The sequence below is a fragment of the Acinonyx jubatus genome, chromosome B1, assembly GCF_027475565.1.
Source record: "Acinonyx jubatus isolate Ajub_Pintada_27869175 chromosome B1, VMU_Ajub_asm_v1.0, whole genome shotgun sequence".
NCBI lineage: Eukaryota > Metazoa > Chordata > Mammalia > Carnivora > Felidae > Acinonyx > Acinonyx jubatus.
In genome coordinates, this window is record NC_069382.1 from 15,025,072 (window position 1) to 15,038,651 (window position 13,580).

A 13,580-nucleotide genomic window follows, 5' to 3' on the forward strand; every position below is an offset into this window, starting at 1 on the left:
AAGAGACCTTCTGTACCAATTTTAACAGCAAACTGGCTTTAACACATACAGTAAGTACAGAAGAGTAAAACAGATAATTCCTACAATGATAATGATGAGTTAGTATGACAGGCTGGCTCCTTTCCCTGAGATCAACCCCATAAGAACCCCAGAGCGAAAATCCCCTCTCAAAATGGGTTGAGCTGTGAAAATCCCCGAGGGGAGAGGAAGAGGTGTTTAGAATGTGTGGGGGCTGTGACCCAGGGCAGGAAAGGAGCTGTCAAGGTTGTCTCCTGCTTCTTCCCCCGCATGATTCTCACAAGCCGCGCTTCCCTAACTGCTGCAGCCAATCAGACCTCTGTCTGCGTCTTGCGAGAGTCAAACCTGGGCTGTGCTTGTGGGGCCTGGAGAGAAACAAGGACTAAGTGGGCAGCTGCCTCCTCCGCCTTCCCCCACCAAACCCCCAGGGCTGGAAAATGATGGCAGAAGGAGCGTATCTGCTCTTAACACTACTTATGTCTGGAGGGCAAGGCTAAGTCCTGACCTGACAGGTTACTTTGTGGGATAAGTGACTGAGGCTTCCCACCTAGGCCTCATCTACCCCCATCCCTTGCACTCCCAGGAACCCAGGGATCAAGACTCGGTCTTCCCTTATACACACTGTCTGACAAGGAAGCTGACTGGCGCAGGGGTAACTAAGCTCACAGGCTGGGGAATAACACACTGGAGGAACACGACTGTGTCAGAGAAAACAAACTATCAGATCAGAAATTGTAACAGAAGCAGGTATTTCATAATAGATGACTCAGTAATTTGACTTTAGCCTAATAAATATTCTGAAGAGGACAGCAGCAACATAAGACATAAAAGAGAACCAAATAGAAATGTTAGTTAAAAACTCATGGCTAAATTTAAGAACTCAGTAGCTGGGATAAATAGCATAATGGATATATCACAGAAATAAGTTAGCAAATTTCTAGTTTCAGGATTGAGGAAATCTAGAAAAAGCAAAGGGCAGGATAGAATAAAGGACAAAAATATATTTTAGAATTAAAAAAAGGACCTTAGATCCAAAAGGTCAGGCCCCATATAGTGAAATTTAATAATATCAAAGACCAAATGTTCTAAAAGCTTATAGAGAGAAAGAACACAGCACATATAAATAAGACTTCGACAAACACCAAATTTTCCAAACCAACACTAGAAGACGAAGGAATAGTACTCCAGAGTACTTAAGGAAATTATTTAGAACCTAGAATAGTATATCCAGCTAAACAGTCTTTCAAGTTCAAAGTCACGACCAAAATAATCAGAAGGATTTAGAAATTTTACAACATAAAAGTTGTAACACCTAAAAGTGCTGGATGAAGCACTTAACTAAGAGACATATCCAGAGGTTGTTACAAGAAATATATGAAATAAAGGTGATCAGATAAATACCTTAATAAAGTTTATTATCTTAAAAACGGAAAGAGAAAACATTTGTATATCTTACCCCAGAATTAAAAATCTCTAGGTATTATAAATATGATGGATTTTGGGGTAGGGGAAGGGAGAGGTGGAAGTTTTTATTAGTGAGGAGTTAAAAATTCTATTTTTAACAAAAGTTAGAATTAAAAACCTCAAAAAGGAGAAAAAAATCTAAGAAATCAAAATAATAGATCAACACATTCTTCTAAATGTATTGATAAGTACAATACATGTAAATGGATTGAAGTCAACAAAGATAGACACACTGGATTTAAAGCTTAAGATTTCTTATTAAAATTTTTTTAAGGTCAGACAAAGGCTATGCAAATTCTGACAAATGCCAGCAAAAGAAATCCAGTGACACAATAGTAGTATCAGATAAACTAGATTTTAAGCCAAAAAAACAAAAAAACAAAAAACATTTTTAGGAATGGAGAGGGTACTAGAGAAGTATAAAATGTTTCATCTATGAGACAGAGCAATTTTAAACACGATGTCCTAACAAAATAGTCTCTAAGTATATATAGCATAAATTGATTAAAAGAATCAAGAAAAATATTCATTCTACACAGATCCAATAATTAGAGAGTCTACATAAACCCATGAATTAGAGTCCCCAGATTTTGTGCTAGGCCATGAAGAAAGCCTCAAAATTACAAAAAATATCACCAATCAAATTTTCCCACAACATATTTAAGATGTAAGATAAATACAAAGAAGTCACATATTTGGGCGTATAAAAACATACTACTAAATAATTCACAGGATTAAAGAAAAAATTATAACGGAAATGTAAATATATGTAAAATTACACGATGATGAAAATACGAGGTGTCAAAAGCCATGGGATGAGCACAAGTCGTGCTTTAAGGACAATGTATGAGGTGCATGTATCACAACATCAGAAGACTTACTTATACTCTAGGATGGTTTTCTCAAATGCAGACAAAACAACATCTAATTCCATGAGATCACTGGCTTTCTTTCCTTTTAGACACCAAATATGAACACAGTCGGCCGTATCTAGAATATTAAGATAAGTCAATTTAATATACTGATTATCAATCTTTTGGCTCTAGGTCCAGGGTTCTGAAAGCCCCCAACAAAAAAAACTGTCCTACCCAATTGCCAAAAATAGCTTCAGCTGAAGAGGCACCTAAGGGGAGGCATGACTCACTTCCTATCCTGGTGCAGAGTCTCACAGATCCTGTCTACACTGTCACTCTAATTGCTGTCTCCTTGTTTCTACTGAAAGAGTCTGAAGTACTGCTGACTCTTAACTACCTCGTTGTACCTTTTATGTAACAGTCTGTTGTTACTCAACACTACTGGTAATAGAGCTCTTTTTGGTTACCTGTGATTCCTTAATTTTAATCTACCTAATAGGCCACTTCTAGCACACGTAACGATCACTCAATGTGATTTAGTCTCAGTAGTGTACTGTAAGACATTAAGTTCTGGTACATCTGTGGATGAAAGGTCATGCGTTCGTTAAGATGGAATTGTAGAATACTTAAACATATGATCCCATTTCGGGTGAGAAAGTGCGATAAAAGGCTTGAAGAGTAGAGAGCAAACAAAAAGCATGGCGGCTCTTTTTGGGTTATGGGTGATTTTTATCTTCCTTTCCATACTTTCCAAATTTTCTAAACATAAAGGACTTCTCCTTTAAAGAACTGTAGGAGAGGGACAAAATGGTTTTCCACCCATTTTTCAATAAACTTTTATTTTTATCGATAAAAAAGTACAGAATCAGTCTCAAAAAAGTTATGCCGACTAGAAAAAGCCTATACAGAAGAGTATATGCTACATGATGTATCAAAAGAATATAGACTGTGTGATGAAAAATTAAGGTGATAAAAGGAGGTATAACAGTAAAATCTAGGTGTATAAATACATACTGTAAGATTCTTTCACCTTTGTTGTAGGTTGAAAATTTTCATGATAGATGTTGGAAAAAATCAGTTACTACAAAGTCTCATATTTTCAGCTTTTTAAAGTAGCAATTTTACTGACTTACAATTTACTATTTTAACAACAAAAAGTAGGTGTTTAAAGTGAAATTCTTGAATGACTGACAAAGTATAAAACACTATTCTGTACCTGAGTCTATGGCTTCACTTCTTGATTTCTTCCTTTTGCCGGGAAACATCTTCTTTTTCTGAGTTTTCTACAATAAAAACAAAAAAAAGCAAAGATTTTTATTTAAAAATTTTCCTTCTCTTAAAACATCAGTATTATAACAACAGTATCAAACACTCTCCATTCTAGCTATTACTCTCATTTAGTTCTAAGTGGTTCATTATGTATACTGGCTAAATTAACATAAAGAGACCCTGGAAAAATTAAACTGTCTCAACAGAAAAAGTAAATAAAGCTCTTCATTGGCTTTTAACAACGATCGTCTTGGAGGTAGCTGAACTTTTCTTACTTAAGGTAATGTACTGCGTGGAGCCCGGCTGATTTCTCCCCAAGCTAGGATGAAGTATCGGCTTCCGAACTAGCTCTCTTGCCACAACCAACCACGGAGTCGGGGTGGGGATGAGGCGACTTGATTCAGGTGCTGGAGAGCGGTCACCCAGGACTGGGAGACCGGGGACCCTGTGAACTCCCACTCCCCCGCCCCGCCTGCGCCAGGGGGCAATTTCGACAGCAGCACAACAAGCTAAATTCAAACAGAGCACGTAGTCCCACTCTGCTGAGGCAGCAGAGACCAGACTGGAGCAGGTGAAGCACTTGGAACCGGAGCTCAGAGGGAGCACAGAAGTCCAGGTGTGTGTTCCCTGCGGTCCCGGAGTCCTCCGCATGCGCAGAATGAGACTACGTCAAGCTTACTAGAAAGCAGCCGGCATGGGATTCAGAACACAACAGGTAATAGGGGACAAGCCACTGGGGGGAAATTACATGCAGAAAATGCAGAGATCTCATTAAACCTCATTAAAACCTATCTATCCAGCTGAGCTAGGAGGAAGACTGCAACTTGGGGCCACAAGGATACTCTAGAGCGTGCAAGCCTCAACAGGGAGATAGTTTTCCTAAGGAGCAAAAATGGGATTCTTCAGGAGAGGATGCAGAAACAATTCTTAGGTATTAAAATGGTCTGTGACTCTCCAAAGGGCCCCACTTCATAAAGAGTAATACAGTATATTTTGGTATTAAAATTTAATTGGGGGAGGGAGTGGTTAGCAGAGAAAGTGTCTAAAAGGCTTTTTAGTCAGGACAATAATGAAAAGGATTGAGAAACCCTACCCTAGAGGAAGGCCTACTCTGGACCACCCTCACAAACCCTAAACCCAACGTCTGACCATATTCACTAGAAAGACACATTGTAGACTCTCAGCAGAATTGGAAGATGATCCTCAATGACCTGGTTAACTCCTTCCCCTTGAATGTGGGGGGCACCTGCAGACAGGATGGGATAGTTGCTCCCTGGATGAGGTCACCTTACAGAAGACTCCACTGTAGCTGACTGGAGAAAATCCTCTGGCTCTGAAGATGTTTGCCGCCATACTGTGAGAGAGCCGCATGACTAAGACCTAAGGAGGACTCCCAGCTTCCCCCACGGAGAAGCCAAAAACCTCAGGTCTACAAAGGCAAGGACTCAAATTCTACCAACAATCTGAACGATCCTAGATGAGAACTAGGTGACTCAGATCAGATTTCTGTCCTGGAGAGCACCTTGATTTCAGCCTCGTGGGACCCTACGTAGAGAATCTGGCTAAGGCTGGCCTAGATCGGACCTATAGAAACTGTGAGATGTAAATATACGTGAAGTCACTGAGTTTGTGGGAGGTAATTTATTATGCAGCAACTGAACACTAATACAGAGGTTGAGTCCCAGTGAGTTAGAGCTGCTTGAAAAATCCCTTAGGCTTTTTGCAAATTGACCCTAACCAAAGATAAAACAAAGCTTTCAGAAGCTAAAGATGATCAGCCAATAAACAGGCTACCAATGAGAATAAAAACTCAACATTCGTAAGAGAATTCAGAGTCTCAACAGCCTGTCAACAATTTCCAATACACAATTTAAAAGTACTAAAATACAAATGTTACACAAAAAAAATGTGACCCATAGAAAAAACAAAAAAAAAACATACTCAAGAGAAACCGACCCCAAGTTAGCCCAGAACAAAGACTTTAAAGCAGCTATCATAAATATGTCTCAAACGGGGCTCCTGGGTTAAGGATCCAACTCTTGATTTCGGCTCAGATCATGATCTCTTGGTTCGTGAGTTTGAGCCCCGAGTCAGGCTCTGTGACAGTGTGGAGCCTGCTTGGGATTCTCTCTCTCTCTGCCCCTCCTCTGCTTGCACTCTCTTGCTCTTGCTCTCTCTAAATAAATAAATAAACTTAAAAAAAAAAAAAGTCCCCAAAAGTAAAGAAAATGATGGCTTAATGATAGCAGAAAAAGAGAAACTACATTAAAAACAAAAATAAGCTAAATGGAAATTCTAGAACCAAAGAGCACAAAACTAAGAAGTCATTGAATAGTGTTTTAGTTTTCTGTAGCTGTTGTAATAAATTGCCACAACTTGATGCCTTAAAACAGAAATGTATTCTCTAACGGTTCTGGGGGACAGAAGTCCGAAATCAGTTTCAATGGGCCAAAATCAAGGTGTTGGTAAGACAGCCTTCCCTCCAGGGATCTGGCCGGGGCGGGGGTTGGTAAATCTATTCTTTCTTTCTTCCGGCTTTTGTGGCTCTGGCATTCCTCAGCTTGCAGTCACATCACTTCAATCACCTTCTCCGTCTTCACATCATCTTCTCCTGTGTGTGTAATCTCCCTCTGCCTCTAAGGATACTTGTGATGACACTCTTGGGCCTGAGCATGGACACATCTGTAGGGGGCACCATTCACTAATTGGGGGCTTAACTGCAGGTTTTAGATGGCAAAAGACTGGTCAGTAAAATTGAAAACAAAGTGATAAACATTTACCGAATTTGCAAATCAGAGAGAAAAAGTCTGGGGGAAAAAAAAAATCAGAGCATCTCAGGAACCTGTGGGACAATACTAAAATATACATAATAAGAATTCCAAAAGAAGAGTCAGAATGGGATAGAAAAATTAAATTTTGAGAAAAAAAAATGACTGGAATTTTCCAACTTCTAGATCCAAGAAGCTCAGTAAACCCTAAAGCAAGATAAAACCATACTTAAGCACATCATAGTCAAAATGCCAAGAAACAAAAAAGAAAAACAGGAAAATCTTGACAGCAGCCAGAGGAAAGGGACAGAGTCAATATACAAATAAACATGGGAACAATGACCCATGTCACGGCCTTCTCACAGAAACAAGAGACACCACAGAACAACACAGACACCTAATTAAAGAGTGGAGGGGAAAAAAATGTCAACCCAGAATTCTGCATCCAATGAATCCATCCTTTAAAAACAGGGGTGAGGGCGCCTGGGTGGCTCAGTCGGTTAAGCAGCCGACTTCGGCTCAGGTCATGATCTCGCGGTCCGTGAGTTCGAGCCCCACGTCGGGATCTGTGCTGACGGCTCAGAGCCTGGAGCCTGTTTCAGATTCTGTGTCTCCCTCTCTCTGACCCTCCCCCGTTCATGCTCTGTCTCTCTCGGTCTCAAAAATAAATAAACGTTAAAAAAAAAAAAAGTAGACATTTAAAAAAATAAAAAAAAAAAAAAAAACGGGGTGAATAAAGACACTTTCAGATCAAGAAAATGAGAGAAAATGTTGCCAGCAGACCTGCACTAAAGGGTTGCTACAGGATGTTCTTTAGGCTGAAAAGAAAAGGTATTAGAAGGAAACACAGATCTATAGGAAAGAGAAAAGACAACTGGAAAAGAAAAATCAGTGGGTAACCATAAAAACTAGATATTTTTTCCTTTTCATAATTTCCTTAAGAAATAGCTGTTTCAAGCAAAAATGACAATATCGTAAGGTTAGGTTTACAACGTATGTAGAAGTAAAACGTGACAAAAACAGCACAGAGGATGACGGATGGATAAATGGAATAATATTGTTATGTAATTAGATTCATGCAGTGGGAAATGGTGAACTGTCAGGAAGTAGGATGTATGGTAGGAAGTGGTAACATACTGATTCTAAGTGGACTTTGCCAATTGAAGGATGCAAAGTTTTTAGTTTTATGTTTATCAATTTTTGAGAGACAGAGTGTAAGCAGAGGAGGGGCAGAGAGAGTGGGACACAGAATCCGAAGCAGGCACCAGGCTCTGAGCTGTCAGTCAGCACAGAGCTCGATGTGGGGTTCGAACTCACGAACCGCGAGATCATGACCTGGGCCGAAGTCAGAGGCTCAACCCACGGAGCCACCCAGGTGCCCCAGACGGATACAAATTTTTAAACCCAGACGCAACCACTTAAAAAAAAAAAAAAATAGTCTTAAAAAAATTAAGAGGCATAGGGCGCCTGGGTGGCTCAACTGGTTAAGCATCCGACTTCGGCTCAGGTCATGACCTCACAGCTCGTGAGTTGCAGCCCCCGCATCGGGCTCTGTGCTGACAACGTGGAGCCTACTTCAGTTCCTCTGTTTCCCTCTCTCCCTGCCTCTCCCTCCCCCGTCTCTCTCAAAAACAAATAAACATTAATAAAAAAAAATTAAGAGGATAACTGAGAAGTCAATAGAGGAGAGAAAATGGAATACCAAAATATATTCAGTTAATCCAAAATTAGCAACAGAAAGAAAAAAACAAAGGGAAAATGGAAAACAGTAATAAGATAGTAGACTTGAACTTGATTATACTTAAAAATTACATCAAAAGTAAATGGGCTTGGGGTGACCATTTACTGGGTGGCTCAGTCGGGTGAGTGTCTGACTCCTGATTTTGGACTCCCTCTGCCCCTTCTCCACTTGTCTGTACACATGCCCGAGCTTTCTCTCAAAAAAAAAAAAAAAAAAGCTGAACTCATAGACACAGACAGAAATGGTGGTTACTAGGGGCTGGGGGAAATGGGGAGGTGTTGGCCCAAAGATCCAATTATAAGACGAATAAGTTCTGGGAATGGAATGTCCAACAGAGTGATTATAGTTAACGATACTGTATTATATACTTGAAAGCTGCCAACAGAATAGATCTTAAATGTTCTTCACTTCCAAAAAGAAATGATAATTATGTGAAGTGATAGGGATATTAACTAATACCACTGTGGTTAATTTTGCAATATATAATTGTATCAAACCGACACCTTAAACTTACACAATGTTATATATCTATTATATCTCAACAAAACTGGAAAAAATAAACAGGTTGTAAACAAATGGGCGAAAAGAGATATACCGTGCAAAGTGAGCATAAGAAAGCTGCTGGGTTATATGAATATCGAACACTATGTATTTCAAGACAAAAAAATATTATAAGAAATTACAAGGAGACCTTTCCTAATGATAACAGAACATAATGATAACAGCCACTCATCAAGAACATAGAACGTTAAGTAAGCATGCAATTAAAAACATAGCTTCTGTACTTGAGATAACAGTATTATGTCAAGGTTAATTTCCTGGTTTTAATCACCGCACTTTGGTTATGTAAAATCTAAGAATTAGATTAAGATAGGGAAAAAATGTGTGGGAACTTCCTGAACTATCTGTGCAACTATAAGTCTAAAATTGACAAAACAAAGAACAAAGCTACAAAATTCACAATGCAAAACTTCAGAGAACTAAAGAGAATCCGCAAAACTGGGATATTAACAAACACCTAAAACATCTCCTTTGTAATCAAGTAGACTATCCCCGCACCATAAAAAGACTCTACGGAGACATAATATCTGAACGCATGTCCATCAACTTGACCTGAGAGGACATTCACAGAAAACCTCCAACAACTGCCAACTCAAGTTCACGTGGGATATTCACCAGACAGACCAGAAAGAGGCAGATCAACATGAATACGCTTCTGTTTGCGTAGAAAGGGGACAGTAAGAGAAAATAGATCCCTCTTTGTTTATTTGAGCAGAAGGAAACTCAGGAAGAGAACACAGAAACCAGCCGAAATGTTACCTGTTCAGTGGGGGAGGAAGACGGAAAGCGGAGAATGAGGCAGCAGGAACACAATATACTTAGAATTCTTTTTGAACATGAATGAGATATGCAAGCCAAATGGATAAAATGACATATCAAGAGCTTGTCCCAAAGATAACATATGCCATGAATTTAAAACAGAGTGTTTAGGACCCGGAAATCTTATCTTAGCAATGTTTTTCTACGGAAATGATCGAGGCTGTACACAAACATTTAGCTAGGAAGAAATTCATGAATGAAAGCACCTAAAAATTTTTGATTGCAACCATTCATTCGTAAGAGATTAAACTATGGCACATTCATGAAGGAAATGTCGTGCACTTGTGAAAATGGCATCCCAGAACACCAAGTGACCAGGTCCACTCGGGGAGGAAAAAGCTCCGTTAAGGGACTGAGGCGCACAGATCAAAGAGCACGCATCTTTTACGGGGATGGGCTCGTGGGTGATCTCATCCTCCTTTCTACACCTTCTGAATTTTCTAAAATAAACATTTTTATAACAAAAATATATACTAGCTTTTTAAAGAATCAAAGGAAAGAGAGGAAATGCTTTATTTTCCTCCTCAACATTTTTCAGTCAACTTTTTTTCTCCCCAACGGGGATGACAGACGCGCTCTTACCGACCGACTTTCTGTTGCCAGGGTCTCTTTTTCAACACCAGACGTGGCACTAAGGGGTCCTACTCTTTTAGGAGTGGTGGACTCAGCTGGTTTCTCTGGAAGTTCCGAAGATATACGCGGTGTATCTGAAACAGGTTCACGTTGTTCTGTACTCATTTTCTCTGCTGCTTTAACTTTCCTTCTTATATCACCTTCTTCGGGGCTTTCAGATTCATTGCTAATGGGCTTGACTTTTCTTGCTGGCTATGCCAAGAAATCAGCATTACTGCTTTAGAAAACACAAATGCTTACCATCCTTCCTGTAATAGTAGACAGCCTTAAAATCCACATTTCTCATTTCCCACCCTCAAGCCTGAACATAATAGGAAGATGGCAACAAAATTAGTGGGTAAGTGGGGAAACCCAGATTTAAAGGCTCCATGTGAACACTCCAAGTTCACTCTGCCTCTGTAGATCCTGAACTAAACACAGGAATGCTGTGAAAACTGACAGGGTACATGCGGGTTTGAGACCTATGTAATGAAAAGCACTTAAGACATAAAAACACATTTCCCTTTTTACTCTAAAAGTATCTTCTGAAACGTAATATTCTTCCTCTGCGTAAAATGTGCACATTTTCTCTGCTTGCCTCCAATCGAGACAGGATATGAAATATGTTGCAAAAGATAGAAGAGAAAATTCCTACACACCTTTTTTGCACTCATTTCTACAGACATGTCTTCACTTGCTTCGATTTCGTAAGTGTCTGACCTGTGCGAAAGAATAAACCATCAACATCTTACACTTCCTTCATTTTTATTCACATGCTGCATAGAGGTTGCTCATCCAATATGAAAACAAGCTCAATTTAGTGAGATTTCTCACGTGTCCCGGATTTATGGGTCATCTCCCACTTCTTCCGACGCCCAGGGCAGCCAAGCATCCTGTTACTGCACCACACGACATGTGGTCATGTCTAAGAAATGCCCTTTCCCTGGCGTTCCCACTCCCAGGTACATGGGCCACCAGTTGAACTAAAAGCTAATCCACAGATGCTAGACCTATCATTAGGGGATATAAAAAGGAATACCTTTTTCTTTGAAACGGAAAAAAAAAAATAATCCTAAACTTCTGATGAGAGATGAGGGTTCATTTCTTCATTCAATTCAACATTCATTTAATACCAACTTCAAAATGCAAAGCGCAGTGAATAAAATTACTTTAAAAACGAGAGCCTTCAGGGGCGCCTGGGTGGCTCAGTCGGTTAAGCGTGTGACTTTGGCTGAGATCATGATCTCGCGGTCCGTGAGTTCGAGCCCCGCGTCCGGCTCTGTGCTGACGGCTCAGAGCTTGGAGCCTGCTTTGGATTCTGTGTCTCCTTCTCTCTCTGCACCTCCCCCTCTTGCTCTCTCTCTCTCTCTCAAAAATAAATAAACATTAAAGAAAATTAAAAATGAGAACTTTCCTTTAAGTCCACTGTCTGGTAGGAAGGCCAAAGACAGTAGCAGGCCTGGCCATTTCTGCCCACTACAGGGCTCCATGAACAAGCAGTCCCTCGGCCAGGGTTCCCTCCATGAGTTGGCCAGAACCGCAAGGGCTGCCCTACAGTCTGGGTCCATCTCTGCCCGGTCCCCATTCTTCTACCTTTAAGTTTCACAGAAAGGTCTACTAACAAACCTCTTCCGTTCTAATTCTGCCTCAGTGTACTTACCTGGCCTGGCACAGCGGCCTTCTACGCCGTGCATACAGGCCACAGAGAGCCCCTCAAGGGTGCGAGGCATGCCAGGGAGAGAAGGCTGGCATTTCAGAAGGATGGCGCTGGAAGCCGTATGGTGGGCGGGCCAGAGGGAGAGAGCAATCCCGGAGCCAAGGACAGCAGGCCGGGCTTTGCTGTGGGAGTGCTGGCGAGATCAGCAAGGGCTTACGCTGTGGCAGGGCAGGGAGAGGAAAACGCAGGCCCTCTGGGTCATCACAGGCCACACGAACAGGACTGGTCAGAGATGAAAGGGGGATGACGCCCAGGTGACAGCAAGGCCGTTAATCTAGAGAATGCGGAAGGAGCCTGTTGACACCGGGTGAGAGAGGAAAGGACTGAGCTCGGTTTTGCCTTTGTGGAATCCTGGGTGCCTATGGGCATCTAGGGGTACCCGGCGGAGCCAGGATATGGCGTGCCCTGTAGAAAGGCGGGGCCAGACGGACAGACGAGGGGAGCAGAGGCATGACAGTAATATTCGGGGCGGGTGGAGAGAAGAGAGCTAAGGGCAGCATCACCTGTGCACACAGCGGCGAGGGAGCAAGGAGATCAAGGAACAAAGAACCGAACACATCCCTGGTAAGAGACAGCAGGTGCTGATGCCTCCGCAAGTCCTGGGAAATGCCGCGCTCTCTCCAGTGCCTCCCTGCTGCCTTGACTCCCCTTTGTGTCCACACACAGACCCTAACTTACCAAATAGTTTATTTTTGGGGAGCTTACCTCACGATCAAAACCAAGATTACCAAGGACATCCATATGGTTAAATACAATGCACCCGTTCAGTCCTTGCATGACTTGCTTCTCAACTGCACTCGGGCCACCTGACCACCCAACACACACTCCCTCTGCTACTCCTGTGAACAAGCGCTGCCCTGGTTTTCTTCTTTTGCCTCCAGATGCTTTTCTTCTCTCCTTCACAAGCTCCTTCCTCTCTTCGGGACGGCAGGTGGGCTTTCAAGAGGGGGGGCCCGTCCTCGCCTGCTCTCGGGCAGCCTCCCCCCGCGAGGCCCCACTCGCCCACAGCTCCACACCCCCACCACCAAGAGGCCAACAACTTCAGCCACAAGTCCAGCTTGGCCCTCTCCTCTGAGCGCCAGACCCAAGTACCTGGCTTTGCCATGTCCACACCAATTCATGATGGCCTCAGGATGAAGTTACTGCATCTTGTAGGATTAAGCGCTAGTCACGGGCACTGTCGTCGACCCACGTGTACAAACCAGAAAGCCAGTAGTCTGCCAGTAACTCTCACCCACCCTCCTAGAGCCAACCCACCACCAAGCCCGCTGGGTGACTTTCTATTGCTTAAGCTCAGTCACTTTTTCCCTCTGTTGTAACTGCCCAAGTCCTGTCGGCCCTGGGCTACTAAAACACTTCCAGACTGGTCTCTCCGGTGCACTCCTGCCTCTCTCAAATCCATTTTCCACACAGCAGCCAGAGGGACAGTTTTTACATGCAGTTTTTACCTGGCCACGCCATGCTTTCTTAAAATTCCTTAACTGCTGAGCTTCAGGACAGAACTCCTTACCAACTACATACGATGGCATTAGGTGTGGCTGCAATGCTAGAAAATATACCCCCAAAATGGTTTAAACGAGACACTTTACTTGCCTCTTAATAAAACTCGAGATCGTTCATGGAAATTTGGACAATCCCACCGTGATCAGAGACCCGTATTCCTTCCACTTCACGGCTCCACCTTCTCTGCCCACAACGCCCGCTCAAGCTTCAGCTGCCACATCCACTTCCACCATAAGGAAGAAGGAAGGAGCAAA

General features: G+C 42.1%; 1 protein-coding gene across 1 annotated transcript in view; it reads right to left on the reverse strand.

Annotated features, from left to right (window-relative positions):
• Nucleotides 1-13,580, reverse strand: part of CENPU (centromere protein U) — a 41,060-nt gene that overhangs the window by 13,885 nt on the left and 13,595 nt on the right. Inside the window, exons 5-8 of the mRNA XM_027077113.2 lie at nt 10,766-10,826; nt 10,077-10,319; nt 3,553-3,619; nt 2,364-2,472 (exon numbers count right to left, since the gene is read on the reverse strand). Of these exons, the coding sequence (XP_026932914.2) occupies nt 2,364-2,472; nt 3,553-3,619; nt 10,077-10,319; nt 10,766-10,826 (480 nt within the window). The remainder of the gene's footprint in view (nt 1-2,363; nt 2,473-3,552; nt 3,620-10,076; nt 10,320-10,765; nt 10,827-13,580) is intronic.